Source organism: Canis aureus, chromosome 16 (assembly GCF_053574225.1).
Source record: "Canis aureus isolate CA01 chromosome 16, VMU_Caureus_v.1.0, whole genome shotgun sequence".
Lineage (NCBI taxonomy): Eukaryota > Metazoa > Chordata > Mammalia > Carnivora > Canidae > Canis > Canis aureus.
Window position 1 is genome coordinate 60283954 of NC_135626.1, and position 13867 is coordinate 60297820.

Below are 13867 nucleotides of genomic sequence, written 5' to 3' on the forward strand. Positions count from 1 at the left end.
ACAAAATCCCATCCCATTAATATTTAAGTCATTATGTAAAATGCCAGGGTATCCAGCCGGCACTCAGTTGCTTCCTCAATGCAGTGTCAGGCTTTTCTCTTTCCTGCATTCAGTTATGATTGGCCATTGTCTGACCAAACCTTTCTTCCCAGCAAGGACTGCCTATCACTTATAAAACTATACAGGTAGCATCCATGGAACAAGCTAGAATTGATTTCTTATTTCACAAAAGAAAGAACGCCATCCATGGACTTTGGTGTGCTTACGACGGGTGGGCATCATTGGTCAGGTCAATTCTCTTGACGTCAGTTCTATTTCCTGGCCTTAGAACTGCTAGGGTTCGTTTTTATACTGATCTTTTGGGTGTCTACCACGTAGGCACTTTGTTTTCTCTGTTCTCATAGATAAAGTGTATTTAAAATTGAATGAAAACTTATAAAATATCTGAGGGGCATTTCATTGTTATTATTTTAGTCTCAATACTGTATTTGTTCATTTGGAGAAGAGAGACAAGAATTCCTGGATCCCGGGCCTCAGAAACATTTTATCAAAAGCAGTAGCATTTGAGGGACCATGTAAAAAATGTTACATGTTAAATGTAAGATAGAATTTTTTTTCCTGCCTCATTAAGCCTATCTTTAAAGAACCTCTGTGAAATTAACAAAAAACTTATCAAAATTCACACAATAAGCAGTAAATGGTGGAGATTATTTTAGTAGTATATATTTGAAATTATTTTCTATCGCCAAGTATTTGCTCTGAATCAAAATTAGCTGGTATGCCTCAAGGTTGTAGCATCTCTTCTTCTAGGGCTTTTCAAGTATCCTGCAGTGCACATGTTCTGATATGCATATGTTCAGCATTATCCGTAAGTTATATTCTTGCCAGAGATCAACTTAAAATGGAAATGTTGTCAGGGAGGTAGTCTTTGAGACACTCGTCTGCTATTTTCCTGGTGTTGGCATCACTGAAATAAATTCCTTTCTTTTTTCAACCTCCCCCCCAAAAAAGGAAATATTGTTCTCTTGGTTTTTGGGTAAACAGTTATTCTTCCATTTGTAAGATTCTGAAACATGCTGCTTGCAGATCATTTGCCTTGTGTATAGAAATGCTGTGTAGTCATTTCCATTGCTTTAACAGGATTTGAAAAATCTTTCTAAAAATCAATCTACTATAATTACTGTAGTCTTAATATTTATTCTTAGTTTTGACTTACTTAAATAATTTATAGTATTGCCTTTCAAAAAATGGAAATATAAGGATGACAAAGTTTAAGTGAGTTTGTTATTTATTACCTACAGTCTATCAGTATTTTTACAGCTGATGGGTCTCTAGCAGTACCTAAATTATTTTATCTTCCTAAAACATCCATAATTTTTGTCAGCTATGTTAATTTTCCTGATTTAATTTTGTCCCTTAAATCTATAAAACTACTTCTCCCAATATACATTATTGTTTTCTGTGTAATTATAGGGGAGTATTATAGTTAGCAATTGCTGACAATAACTGGTTAGGACTAACTTTCCTGTTATTGGCAATGATTTACATAATATATTGCTCAGCATGGAGCTTGTAATTTAAAATGATTTCATAGGTTTCATGGCCTTTTGTTATTAATATTACGGCATTTTATTAGAATAAAGAGCATCAAGGGAGCTGATTCCATACTATTTTTAGTCAGAAAAGTAATAAATTTCATAATTGATGGTAATATCCATGTTACAACCAAACAATTTAAAATTTACGGTTAACTATTTGTATTTTATGCTCTCTCTTCTTTCAGTATTTAAAATGTCCACATTTCCATCTCTGAGAAACTGTGTCCATATGAAAATTACAACTGATGTAAGCTATCAATGGTGATCACTAGTGTTGAGTAATCTTCTAGGCGAAAGCAAAGTCAAGTATGGGTTGATTTGGGAAAATGAAGTTTACACATGTAATGTAAAATGTTTCTCTTGCTGAAGTGTAAAAAGACTGGGGAGATAGATGTTCCTTGTTGCCTAGTCCCATGACCTCTCCTGTGTGCATTGAGAGCAACACCATGACCTTCTGGACTCCCTTGCGCACCCTACAAGGTGCCAGCCCCTGGGTCAGGATGCTCTGGCCATAGCACTGGTCAGACGAGGGAAGGAAGCATTCCTAGGACCCTTGCAGTCTGCCTGCCAATCCTCCAGTCTCTTCCAGTCCTGTAAGACAAATGCCTCTGCTCCCTCTTAGCTCACCAGGTCCTGCCTGAGAGCCGTCTAGATTTTCTGTTATGCTTTCCCTATACGTGTTTTCTTTGCCCTGATCTGTGTCTTTGATGGTTAGTCAAAAGATAAGCAAGAATGATTTACAGCATATATTTATAACTTGTAAATTTTTCTTATAAGAGAATTATGTAACAGAAGATTCCTTCTAGGTTACATGTAATACTAGATGTGTAAAAGCAACTTCTTAAATGTGAGCTTTAAACTCTTGCTTTAAACCCTGTCACGTTGCAGATACTGTGAGTTCAGTAGTCTTCGATATTTAAGGGCCTCTCGATTTTAAGTGGGTAGTGGTCAGGATTGAAAACACTGGGAATTTAAAAAATGAAACAAATCTAATTAGATGTAATACTACCTCCTTTCTACTTTCCCCAAAGCCATCCTAAAGACAAATCATCTAGAAATTATTTTGAACTTGAAACAATTGTTTTTATTTCTCTGCTTGACTCTTACTATGTTCTCTCTCGGTCGGTGTCCCGTTCAGTCTCAGCGGGCTGGGGAGAGATGCCTAACGTCCATTCAAAGGCTGAGAGCTCTTGGGGAGAGCCGTCCTCCCCCTCTGCCCTGGTTGACAACGGCACCGCAGCATGGGGCAAGCCACCCAGCAGCGGTAGCGGATGGGGGGACCAGCCCACGGAGCCACCAGTGACATTCGGGAGAGCCAGCGCCCCCACCGCTGCCCCAGCCCTGTGCAAACCAGGTAAGCCCCACTCAGAGCTTGAGAAGTGGGTCAGGATATTTTACATGGATACTTACTTTTCTTTTTTTTTTTTTTTAAGATTTTATTTATTCATGAGAGACAAAGAGAGGCCGAGATTTTCCATTGAACTTTAAGAATTCATGTTTTAGGGCAGCCCTGGTGGCACAGCGGTTTGGCGCCGCCTGCAGCCCAGGGCTTGATCCTGGAGACCCTGGGTCGAGTCCCAACGTCGGGCTCTCTGTGTGATGCCTGCTTCTCCCTCTGCCTGTGTCTCTGCCTCTCTCTCTCTCTCTGAATAAATAAATAAAATCTTTAAAAAAAAAAAGAATTCATGTTTTAGGACACTTTCCTCATTTTATTGTTAAAGATATACTTATTCATGAGAGACACAGAGAGAGAGGCAGAAACACAGGCAGAGGGAGAAGCAGGCTCCTCGCACGGAGCCCGATGCAGAACTCAATCCCCAGACCTGGGATCACGCCCAGAGCCAAAGGCAGATGCTCAACCGCTGCGTCCTGACACTTTCCTCATTTAATTTGTGCTTTAAGACTAACATATTTGCTGCTTCTGGTACATGGACAAGGAACTCTTCACAGAAGCCCATGCCCTCCTTTAAAAAAAAAAAAAAAAAAAGTTGGTTACCAGAATCCAGACAACATGGCCTGTCTGTGGATAGGAGGAATAGCACCTGCACTGCAGTGGTGCCCTGCGCCTGCGCATTACACGGCTTCCACTCGCTGCTTCCCTGAGCAGCTGGATGAGAGGAAGCATGCCAGTTTTCCTTTCTGGGAGTAGGTTTTAAGACCTACAGTACTTCATAGCAGTTAGCCCTTCTTTCCTCGCTATGTCTTGTGAGCACAATTCTACTTTGGGTGCTCCAGGCTGATGCTTTTTCTTTTTCTTTCTTTCTTTTTTTTTTAAAAAGAAAAGAAAATAAAAATTGAGTTACATTGTCCTCCCCCATTCTCTGGAAGTGTAGTAAGGACACCTGTGAAACATCCATTCTCACAGATGTCTGGATTACATTCACTGAGTGGAACTCTGTGGCATGTGAAAATTTGGCAATGCAATACATATGACGTTAGCATAAACCTAAGATTGTAATTTAAGTCTAATAGTAAGGTCAGTTGTTCACATGGCTGCGAAAGCACCATTATTTTCTTTGGATATCGTTAAATGTCTTAGATCTTAAAATGTGACTTTATTAGTTTTATATTTTTGCTATTGTATTTTGCTTTAGTTTTGTGTTTATTACTTTGCTACCCTGGATAGTGTGCTCTGTATATCTGCCATTCTGCTGGATTATTTATTCCATTCATACACCTTGTTGCAGATCTAAAGGATAAGGAGGTACTTAGATTCATTCACATGCCATCTTGAGGCGGTAGATTTATCTTTATAGTTTGTCCTTGGAGGCACTATTATATACGTGTCTGCCTTCAAAAAGCATCGTATCTTCATAGCCTTACAGACTCCAGATAACTGTACTATCCCCTAATCTTTGACCTTCTTCAGGTTCTCCCAGGAAGTGAAAATTGGTAGTAACTTTTGTACCAAAAATCACTTTGTTTCTTCACAAAGTAGAAAAAATAATATCCTAAAATCAAAACTCAATAGTCAGCTGTGGCTCCATCTGCCCATGGCCTCAGCTGTCTCTATTTTGTTATTCTGGGAGTATCTCCTGGGAGCTTGTCAGAAACAGGCCTGGCCACAGACCTGTACATTTCTCGTGATCCCCAGGTGACTTGTGTATGATCACACTGGAGGAGCAGTAGTCCTCATACTTGGACCAAGGCTTGGACCAAGGCTTGGACCAAGTATAATCAAAACCTACATGGAGAACAGTGATACTTTTCAGAACTCTGCATTTTACTGGCTACTTCATACCATGCAGACATTGACACCTTCTCCTATAGCCCCCAGGACTTACTGTTAGAGAGTCCCTACTTCAAAATGACCTCTAATGGAGTTTGTAACAGCTCAGACTACAAATAGCTAGTTTGAAGAAAAAATATATATATACATTTGCATATATATTCTATAACAAGCCCAAGAAATTGAATTCTTAGGTCTTGACGAAACAAAGTAGTAAAAAGGTAGATTACCATACACCCCTTTTGTCCCTTCTTTTGTCCCACCTCCCTCCAAATGACGTTATAATACGGCATTATCTACTTTAGGAAAGGTGAGTTTGTTAAGTTCATGTTTCCTCCCTTTCTAGCTTCAAAATCTATGCAAGAAGGCTGGGGCAGTGGTGGGGACGACATGAACCTCGGTACCAGTCAGTGGGAAGACGAAGAAGGGGGCATGTGGAACAATGCTGCTTCCCAAGAAAGCACCTCCTCCTGCAGTTCCTGGGGGAATGCCCCCAAAAAAGGACTCCCAAAGGTATGTGCAACACTAAAGAAAACAAACTCTAAAAATCAATGATACTTAACAATACTTCAGGGTAGAGGTGGTAGCTCCTGTTGGCGGTGACAAGTAGACGAGAGTTCTCTGAGTGCCCTGGGAGCCCCTGGAGGACCCCGGGATTTTGTCAGGGGTCTTGCCTGAGGATAGGGTGGAGTTTTTCAGAGACTACATGGCGTTGTTTTCACAGCAAAGCAAAGACAGAGACAAATGTGAGAATCCAGCTGCTTCTAAGAAGCCAGACAGTAAAGAGATTGGCAAGCATGTACACAGCAGTGCCTCTCTTCTCACTAAGTTTGTTTTAGAAAATGTAATTTTCTCTTTAAAAGAATATTGATGTTAACACAGAATGGGTTTGTTATTGTAATTTTCAAACAAATTAGTAAAGTATTTTAAAATTTCTGTTTTAATTTCTAATACAATAAATATTGATAAATACAATCCATATAAACAAAATTTCTTTAGAATCCTCAATCTTTAAGAGTGGGTAATGGGGTTGGGCTTGAGACTATTAAGTCTGAATCCTCTTGAGGTTCCAAGGTAGACCTAAGTCTTGCAGCAAACAGTCTTCTGGAAAAAATTGAAATCCACAACTCATGTATGCACCAAGATAAAATCAAAGTAGATCACAAATTTAAGTATGGTAAATAGAAATATAAAAATGGGAAAGAATTTTAAAAACACTCTTGGAGTGGAAGTGACCTTTCTAGCTGTGACTAAAATCTAAAAGCTATCAAGTGAACAACTTACAAGCTTCAGTATATAAACATGAAAACTGTGCATGACAGAGAAAACCAAAAAGTCAAAAGACAAATAACAAGCTGGAAAAAAATAATTGTCATATCATGGAGAAGGCCAATCTCCCAAATACAGAAAGAAAGGTTCTAAAAATGGATTTTTTTTAAAAAAAATCAGTTAGTAACCCACTAGAAAAATGAGCAAAGAATATAAATAGATGGTCCCTGGAAAACGAATGCAAACAGCTCTCACACATATGAAAAGGTGTTCAGCCTGAGTTACGGAAAGAGAGTGCAATTTAGAACAACACAGAGGGGCACCAGGGGCGGGCTCCATTGGCTCAGGGTCCAACTTGGTTTCGGCTCAGGTTGTGATCTCAGAGTCCTGGGATTGAGCCCCATGTCAGGCTCTGTGCTCAGAGCAGAGACTGCTCCTCCCTCTCCCTCTGCTCCAACCCATCCTATCCCCCACCCCTACACGCTCACTCAAAGAAAGAAAATCTTTTTAAAAAATAAAACTACACTGAGAGATGCCAGCTTTCTTTTCTTCTCTCAGACCAGCAGAAATCCAAACATTTCATAAATAGGCTGTGTTGACAAAGCTGTAAGAAAAACAACACCGTCATGTTGCTGGTTGGAATGTAAACCAGTGTGATCCACACACAGGGCAGCTTGACATCATCTGTCCACATTACAGATGTCAGCATGTCGATGTGGTACTTCTACTTGTCAGGGGTGCAGCAGATGGCATTTGTACACAGCTCTATATTGCAGCATGTTTGTAGTAAAATAAAATGATGATTCAAATGTACATTAGTGAAAAAAAATGTACATTAGTGGGGTGAAGAAGAAAACAGTGCTCCTGTGCATGTGTGCAAAGAAGGGTTTCCTGCTAGGGAGAGTAAGAACTCAGCAGCTGGAGCATGGGGTGGGAAGAAGATGCTTTGGTTTATACTTTTTTCCTGCTTTCAAATTCTTTGAAGGTATTGTCTGTTCAAAAAAATTCATTTAACAAAGCATTCAATTAGCAGTAAGCAGAACCCAGAAACTAAAATCAAAGCTCTCTTCATTAGGAGTAAAAGTGATTACAGACATCAAAAGGGAGTCTTTTTACTATCGGGCTGGCCAATAATCCGATTAATGATGGGACCAGAAATGTTAAATTGGTAAATTAAAATATGGTGTCATCTTGGCAACTCTGGCCCTGGCAGCACAGCAGTGATTCCCATGGCCTCCCAGAAAAGCTGCTTCCTCAAGGGAAGAGCGCCTGTTAGTTGAGTATCACTCCATATACTACATTCTGTAGTTAACGGCAGGCTCAATTTTGAAAAGCACTGTGAAGAATCATTTTAGAGGAGGATGTTTTTTCTACCATGTTAATGCATGGTTTAAATCTTCGTAGTTGTGAGGATAGGATGGAAATTAACTGAGAAAATGGTTAACGTCCCCGCTCAGCCCTCCTCCTCCTCTGTCCTGCGCTCCCCTCCTCCGCCCCTGCCCTGCACTTGCTCCTTCTTCTCTTCATCTTGTCCCTCACTGATGTTTGCCCATTTACTTTCTTCTCTACCCTGAGGAGCTGCAGGCAGTGAAAAGTCAATAAAATTAACAGGCTTGTTGTTCCTTTCATCTTGTTGCCTTTTCATTCTGTTAGAAGGCACCCCCTGCATTTTGTCATCTTTTACAGTAAGCTTATAAAAGGGCAGAAGACATGTAATTTTTCACAAACTTCACATAGTATTAGCATAGGGCCATGTTCAAAGGAGCACTTATGATTATTTAATAATGGAAGTGGCACGTATTTGTGATGAACTAAATTAATTCTCCGGGGAAGAGAAAGAATTCTCTTGCTTTTTAAAAGTCCATACATTACACACATATGCCAACTTGGAAATGCACCCTAAATCATTCCTAATACTAGCCACAAAACAGAGTTGGAAAAAAATAAAAATTAAAAAAAAAAACAAAACAGAGTTGGGCACTTTCTAGAACATGGCATTGTTCAATGTTAATACAGGAAGATGCTCTAACTTTTAAATCACTATGAATTTTAGGCATCTCCCACTTCTAGAAGAAATGCATTCAACTGTGACCCACATTTCATTCTAGGGCATGAAAACGTCTGGCAAGCAGGACGAGGCCTGGATCATGAACCGGCTGATCAAACAACTCACAGACATGGGCTTCCCGGTGACTGGGGTCTTATTTTACTACTACCCTCCATGTGTGCTGCCACATGTGGCCCTGATTGTGTCCTGCCCATATTTGTCATGCGTAACAAGGAAGGAAGACTTTTGAGGGAGAAGAGTTTTCATACAGCCTGACTTGTAAATTCCCCTTTTACATGAACACTTCTTCTGTTTAGGGATCGTTGCTTTCAACTACAGCAAGGATCCGTACCGTTTCTGTCAAGTAAGGTGTGAGAGCCTTTTCCTGGAATAAAACATGCTGTGTCATTGTTCTTTGCATTGGCTTACATAGTTTCATACTTTCTTCTAATTTATAATTAAAAGTGAATTTTCATTAGTTTATGCTGTAGATTGACAGATTACCAGAGAAAATTTGGACACATTACTAAAGCTCTGTGTCCAGTAAAAGAATCCTAATCAAGCTTATTGAGTTCCTGAGTCTCAGGTCATGGGTAAGGAGAGTTGAGACTGCAGGGTGACCTTCTGAAAATGCGTCATGATGTGTTCAGTTCCTGAAACCAAATATAAGAGTTCGGATAGTGTGGATATCACTTGTGTCTGTTATGTCTTCCCTTCAAAAGTCTTCTTTCTAGATCATTACTCAAGCAAATATTTATCTTTTGACTACTGTGGATGTCCCTAAGGAATGAGTCCTAGGGGATCCCTGGGTGGCGCAGCGGTTTAGCACCTGCCTTTGGCCCGGGGCGCGATCCTGGAGACCCAGGATCGAATCCCACGTCAGGCTTCCGGTGCATGGAGCCTGCTTCTCCCTCTGCCTGTGTCTCTGCCTCTCTCTCTCTGTGTGTGACTATCATAAATAAATAAATAAATAAATAAATAAATAAATAAATAAATAAATAAATAAATAAAATTTTAAAAAAAGAAAAAGGAATGAGTCCTAGAATGGCTCAGTGTAGAACTATATACTTCACATTAGGCATTGGCCCTCTGATGCTGGGCAGAGCACAGACCCAGGGGAGGCTCAGCCTCTTCCCGTATGAGAAGACGGGCGGGACACTGGAGTCCTGCCCAGGAGTCCTTATTTCCACTGTGGTGCTTGCATACACTGACACGCATGTGTTCCTATTAAAGGGATAATTGTCAAAATGAATCTACTTGTTTGCTTTTATTTGTTTTTACATTTCTTGGTGAAAAGTAATTGACAGCAAAGCCCAGAGTCCATGAAGTAGAAAATGAAGCTGTGTGCTCTAACTTCTACAGTGACTTTCCCGAAACTGTCCTGGTGGGGATTTCATCTTTACTGAACCATTGCTACTTGTAAAGAATCAATGACAAGACTCCACAGGCACTGTACATTTGGTTTTTAAAGTGTTGAATACAAATCCTTTAAAAGTCAATTCAATACATGTTCTAAGTGCCTTTCACTTAGAAGACCTTTGTCTCTAGCCTCAACAATGAAGAGATGTATTTCTAGTTCCAAAACCTAGTAATATTAAGTCAACAGTAATCATTTCTCTAAGCTAATAGTGGTAGAACTCTTTACTAGCTTGTTATCATAAAAATGTAATCCTAATCAAAACTTTATTTACCTACACAGAGAGAGCCAGCTGAAGAGGCCTTGAAGAGTAACAATATGAATCTTGACCAGGCCATGAGTAAGTAAGATGATACACTCTAACAGCACACTTTTTTAAAGGTACCAGTGTGTGGAGTTTGGATTTCCAAAGCTTTTCATTGTAATCTTGGGTTCATGGTTGAATATGTACTGGGTAGACAGGACCAGGCTTTAGCAAAGTAGTAACCACATGACGTATACTGACCCCAGAGCCAGTCTCTGGAGATAGATGGTCTTGGGACAAATGGCCAGACCCAACATTGAGGCATGTTGGTTGGGGTTTTTTTGTTTGTTTTCTTGTTTGTTTTTGTTTTGTTTTGTTTCATTTTTTTCCTAGCACTTCAACAACTAGATGAATTTTTTTCCACCTACTCTGCGGGGAAGTCATAGTAACATTCTTGGAGAAAGGCTCTAGGACTACAGGCCGGACTTCATTTGACACAGATTGAGCCCATTCTTCACACCTGGCCCCAGAGTGGGCCTCCTCAGGGGCCAACAGAGATGTCACCGTCAGTGGAGCACTTACTCTGGGTGGGAGATGAGATTGACCTCAAGGAACAAGCAGCCCTTGTTCTGGAGCTTTAAAAGTAGTAATAATTAATGGTGATAAATAATCAGAATCAGAAAACTATGACTGTGTTTTAGAATAGTATGTAAAGGTTAAAGGAAAAATAGGAGTAATCATAACTGTGGCTACTACAACTTGACTACTACTACAACAAAATCACGGCACAAAAAGGGATCATTTGTGACATCAAAAATATAAAAGGGGAAGAGTAAAAGGATGGAACAAAGAGAAACTGCTATCAGCAGGAGAAGGACTGTTCTATCTGTGAGATGTTTACTGTAAACCTCATGGTATCCACAAAGCAAAAATCCAGAATGGAGACACCAAACACAGAAAGTGGAAAACCACCAATGTAGAAAGTAGACAGGGGCAGAAGAACGAATAGTGGAAGAACAGAAGAACCAGAAGGCAGAAGATAAAAAGGCAGCAGTAAGTTCTTAATGTCAGTAATCTCTCTCTCTCTTTTTTTAAGATTGATTGATTTATTATAGAAAGCATGAGCGGGAAGGGGAGAGAGAGAGAGAATCTCAAGCAGATACCACTCTGAGTGCAGACCTGATGTGGAACTCAATCCCAGGACCATGAAATCATAACCTGAGCCAAAATCAAGAGTCAGACACTTAACTGTGCCACCCAGGTGCGCTGTCAGTACTCTCTCTTAATGTCAGTGCACTGTACTTACCAATCAGAAGGCACAGAGTGGCTGGATAGATTGAAGCCCTGAGTCCCAACATTGTGATCTCTGGGCATCACAATGTCCTGTCATTGCAGCTCCAGGACACATACAGGCTCAAGTTGAAAGGATGAATGATGATATGCCAAGCAAACAAAAACAAAAAGAAGGCAAGCATAGCCATTCGCAATATCAGACAAAATAGACTTGAAGCCTAAAAGGATAACAAAAGTCAAAGAAGGTGATTATATGATGAAAGGGGTCAATATGTCAAGAAGATGTACTAGTTATAAAAATATATCCGTTCTCAACACCTGACCACTAAAGTACATTAAATAATTCATACAGATCATAAGGGAAAAAGTTATTATGGTAATCAGATACCCCACTACCAACAATTGATAGATCATCCAGACAGTCAATAAGGAAAAATTGAATTGAACCACACTTTAGAGCAAATGGATGACCTAAAATACAGATACAGATCATTTCATCCAACAGCAGCAGAATATATATATTTTTCAAGCACACATGGAACATTTTTCAGGATAGATCTCCTTTTTTTTAAGGTTTTATTTGTTTTTGGTTTTTTGTTTTGTTTTTTTTTAATTTTTTTTTTAAGGTTTTATTTGTAAGTAATCTCTACATGTGGGACTCGAACTCAGCACCCCTCCAGATAGAGATAGGCCATAAAACTATAGTTTGGGGGTACCTGAGTGGCTTAGTCAGTTATGCATCTACATTCAGCTCAGGTCATGAGCCCAAGGTCCTTATATTGAGCCCCACGTCAGGCTCCCTGCTCAGGAAAGAGTCTGCTTTTCCCTCTCCCTCTGCTCTTCACCCCTGCTCATGCTCACTCTCACTCAAATAAATAAATGTCTAAAAAAAAGAGAGAGAGAGAGCACAATTGAGCCAGTAAATCAAAACACAGATAACTCCAGGACCAGATGACTCACTAGAAGAAATTCTACCAAGTACTGAAGAAGAACTAATACTAGTCCTTCTCAGACTCTTACAAAATATCAAGGAGAAGGGGACACTGCCAGACTTATTCTACGAGGCCAGCATTATTTTGATACAAAACCAGATGAGGATACCACAGGAAAACTATCAATCAATACCCCTGGTGAATGGAGATGCACGAATTCTCAGCAAAGTATTAACCAACTGAATTCAACAACACATGAGTAGGATTATATTCCATGACCAAGTGGGATTACTTGGGATGCAAGACTGCTTCAGCATAACACAAATCAATAAATGTAACACATCACATCAATAAAATGAAAGATAAAAATCATGTGATCTTCTCAGTAAATGCAGAAGAAATATTTGACAAAATATAGCATCCTTTCATGATTAAAAAAAAAAAAATACCTTAGCAGACTGGGTATAGAAGGAACATATGTCAACATAATAAAGGCCATACACAACAAACCCACAGCTGACATTAACTCAGTGGAGAGAAATTGAAAGTGTTTCCTGTAAGATCAAGAACAAGGCAAGGATGCCCATTCTCTCCACTTCAATATAGTACCAGAAGTCCTAGCCAGGGCAATTAGGCAGGACAAAGGGGAAAAAAAGGCATCCATGTTGGAAAGGAAGAAGTCAAATTCTCATTATTTGCTGCTGATTTGATCCTATATATAGAAAATTGCAAAGAATCAGTAAAAAAAAAAAAAAAAAAAAACTTAACAATTTCAGTAAAGTGGCAGGATACAAAATCAACATCCAGAAATCAGTTGCATTCCTTTACACTAGTGATGAAACATCTGAAAAAGACAGAAGACCATGCCATTCACAATAGCATCAAAAACAATAAAATACTTAGGAATAAATTTAACCAAGGAAATAAAGAGATCTGCACGATGAAAACTGCAGGGCATTGCTGAAAAATTGAAGAAGACACAAACAAATGTAGAGGTGTCTCATGTACACAGATAAAAAAAAAAAAACGAATATTATTAAGATGGTTGTATTACCCAAGACCATCTATAGGTTAATTGCAATCCCCATCAAAAAACCAAAGGCAGGGGCACCTGGGTGGCTTAGTGGTTGAGTGTCTGCCTTCAGACCAGGGCGTGATCATGGGGTCCTGGGATTAAGTCCCATCAGGCTCCCCACGGGGAGTCGGCTTCTCCCTCTGCCTATGTCTCTGCCTCTCTCTCCATGTTTTACATGAATAAATAGATACAATCTTTAAAAACAAAACAAAGGCATTCACAAAAATAGAGGAAACAATCCTAAAACATGTGTGGAATTACAAAATACTCCAAATAGCCAAAGCAGTCCTGAGAAAGAACAAAGTTGGAGGTATCATACTTCTGAATTTCAAACTGTACTGCAAAGCCACAGTAATCAAAATAATGGGGTACTGACACAAAAATAGACACATGTGGGGCACCTGGTTGGCTCAGTCAGTGGAGCATGTAACTTGATCTCAGGTCGTGAGTTCAAGCCCCATTTTGAGCCTTGAGCTTATTTAAAAAAAAAAAAAAAAAGAGTTAGACACATCAACCAGTGAAACAGGACAGAGCCCAGAATTAAATCCCAGCAGAGAGCAGCCCAGGTGGCTCAGCGGTTTAGCGCCACTGCCTTCGGCCCAGGGCCTGATCCTGGAGACCCAGGATCGAGTCCCACGTCAGGCTCCATGCATGGAGCCTGCTCTCTCTGCCTGTGTCTCTGCCTCTCTCTCTCTCTCTTTCTCTTTCTCTTTCTCTCTCTCTCTCTCTTTCCCTCCCTCTCTCTCTCTCATGAGTAAATAAA

The 13867-nt window shown here is 39.8% G+C and overlaps 1 protein-coding gene across 4 annotated transcripts in view; it reads left to right on the plus strand.

The window, feature by feature from the left end:
• Positions 1 to 13867, plus strand: part of TNRC6C (trinucleotide repeat containing adaptor 6C) — a 152011-nt gene that overhangs the window by 105914 nt on the left and 32230 nt on the right. For all 4 annotated transcript variants that reach the window (XM_077854393.1, XM_077854392.1, XM_077854391.1 and 1 more), the window contains 4 exons: positions 2737 to 2952; positions 5174 to 5340; positions 8205 to 8285; positions 9843 to 9900. In XM_077854393.1, coding sequence (XP_077710519.1) covers positions 2737 to 2952; positions 5174 to 5340; positions 8205 to 8285; positions 9843 to 9900 — 522 coding nt within the window. The remainder of the gene's footprint in view (positions 1 to 2736; positions 2953 to 5173; positions 5341 to 8204; positions 8286 to 9842; positions 9901 to 13867) is intronic.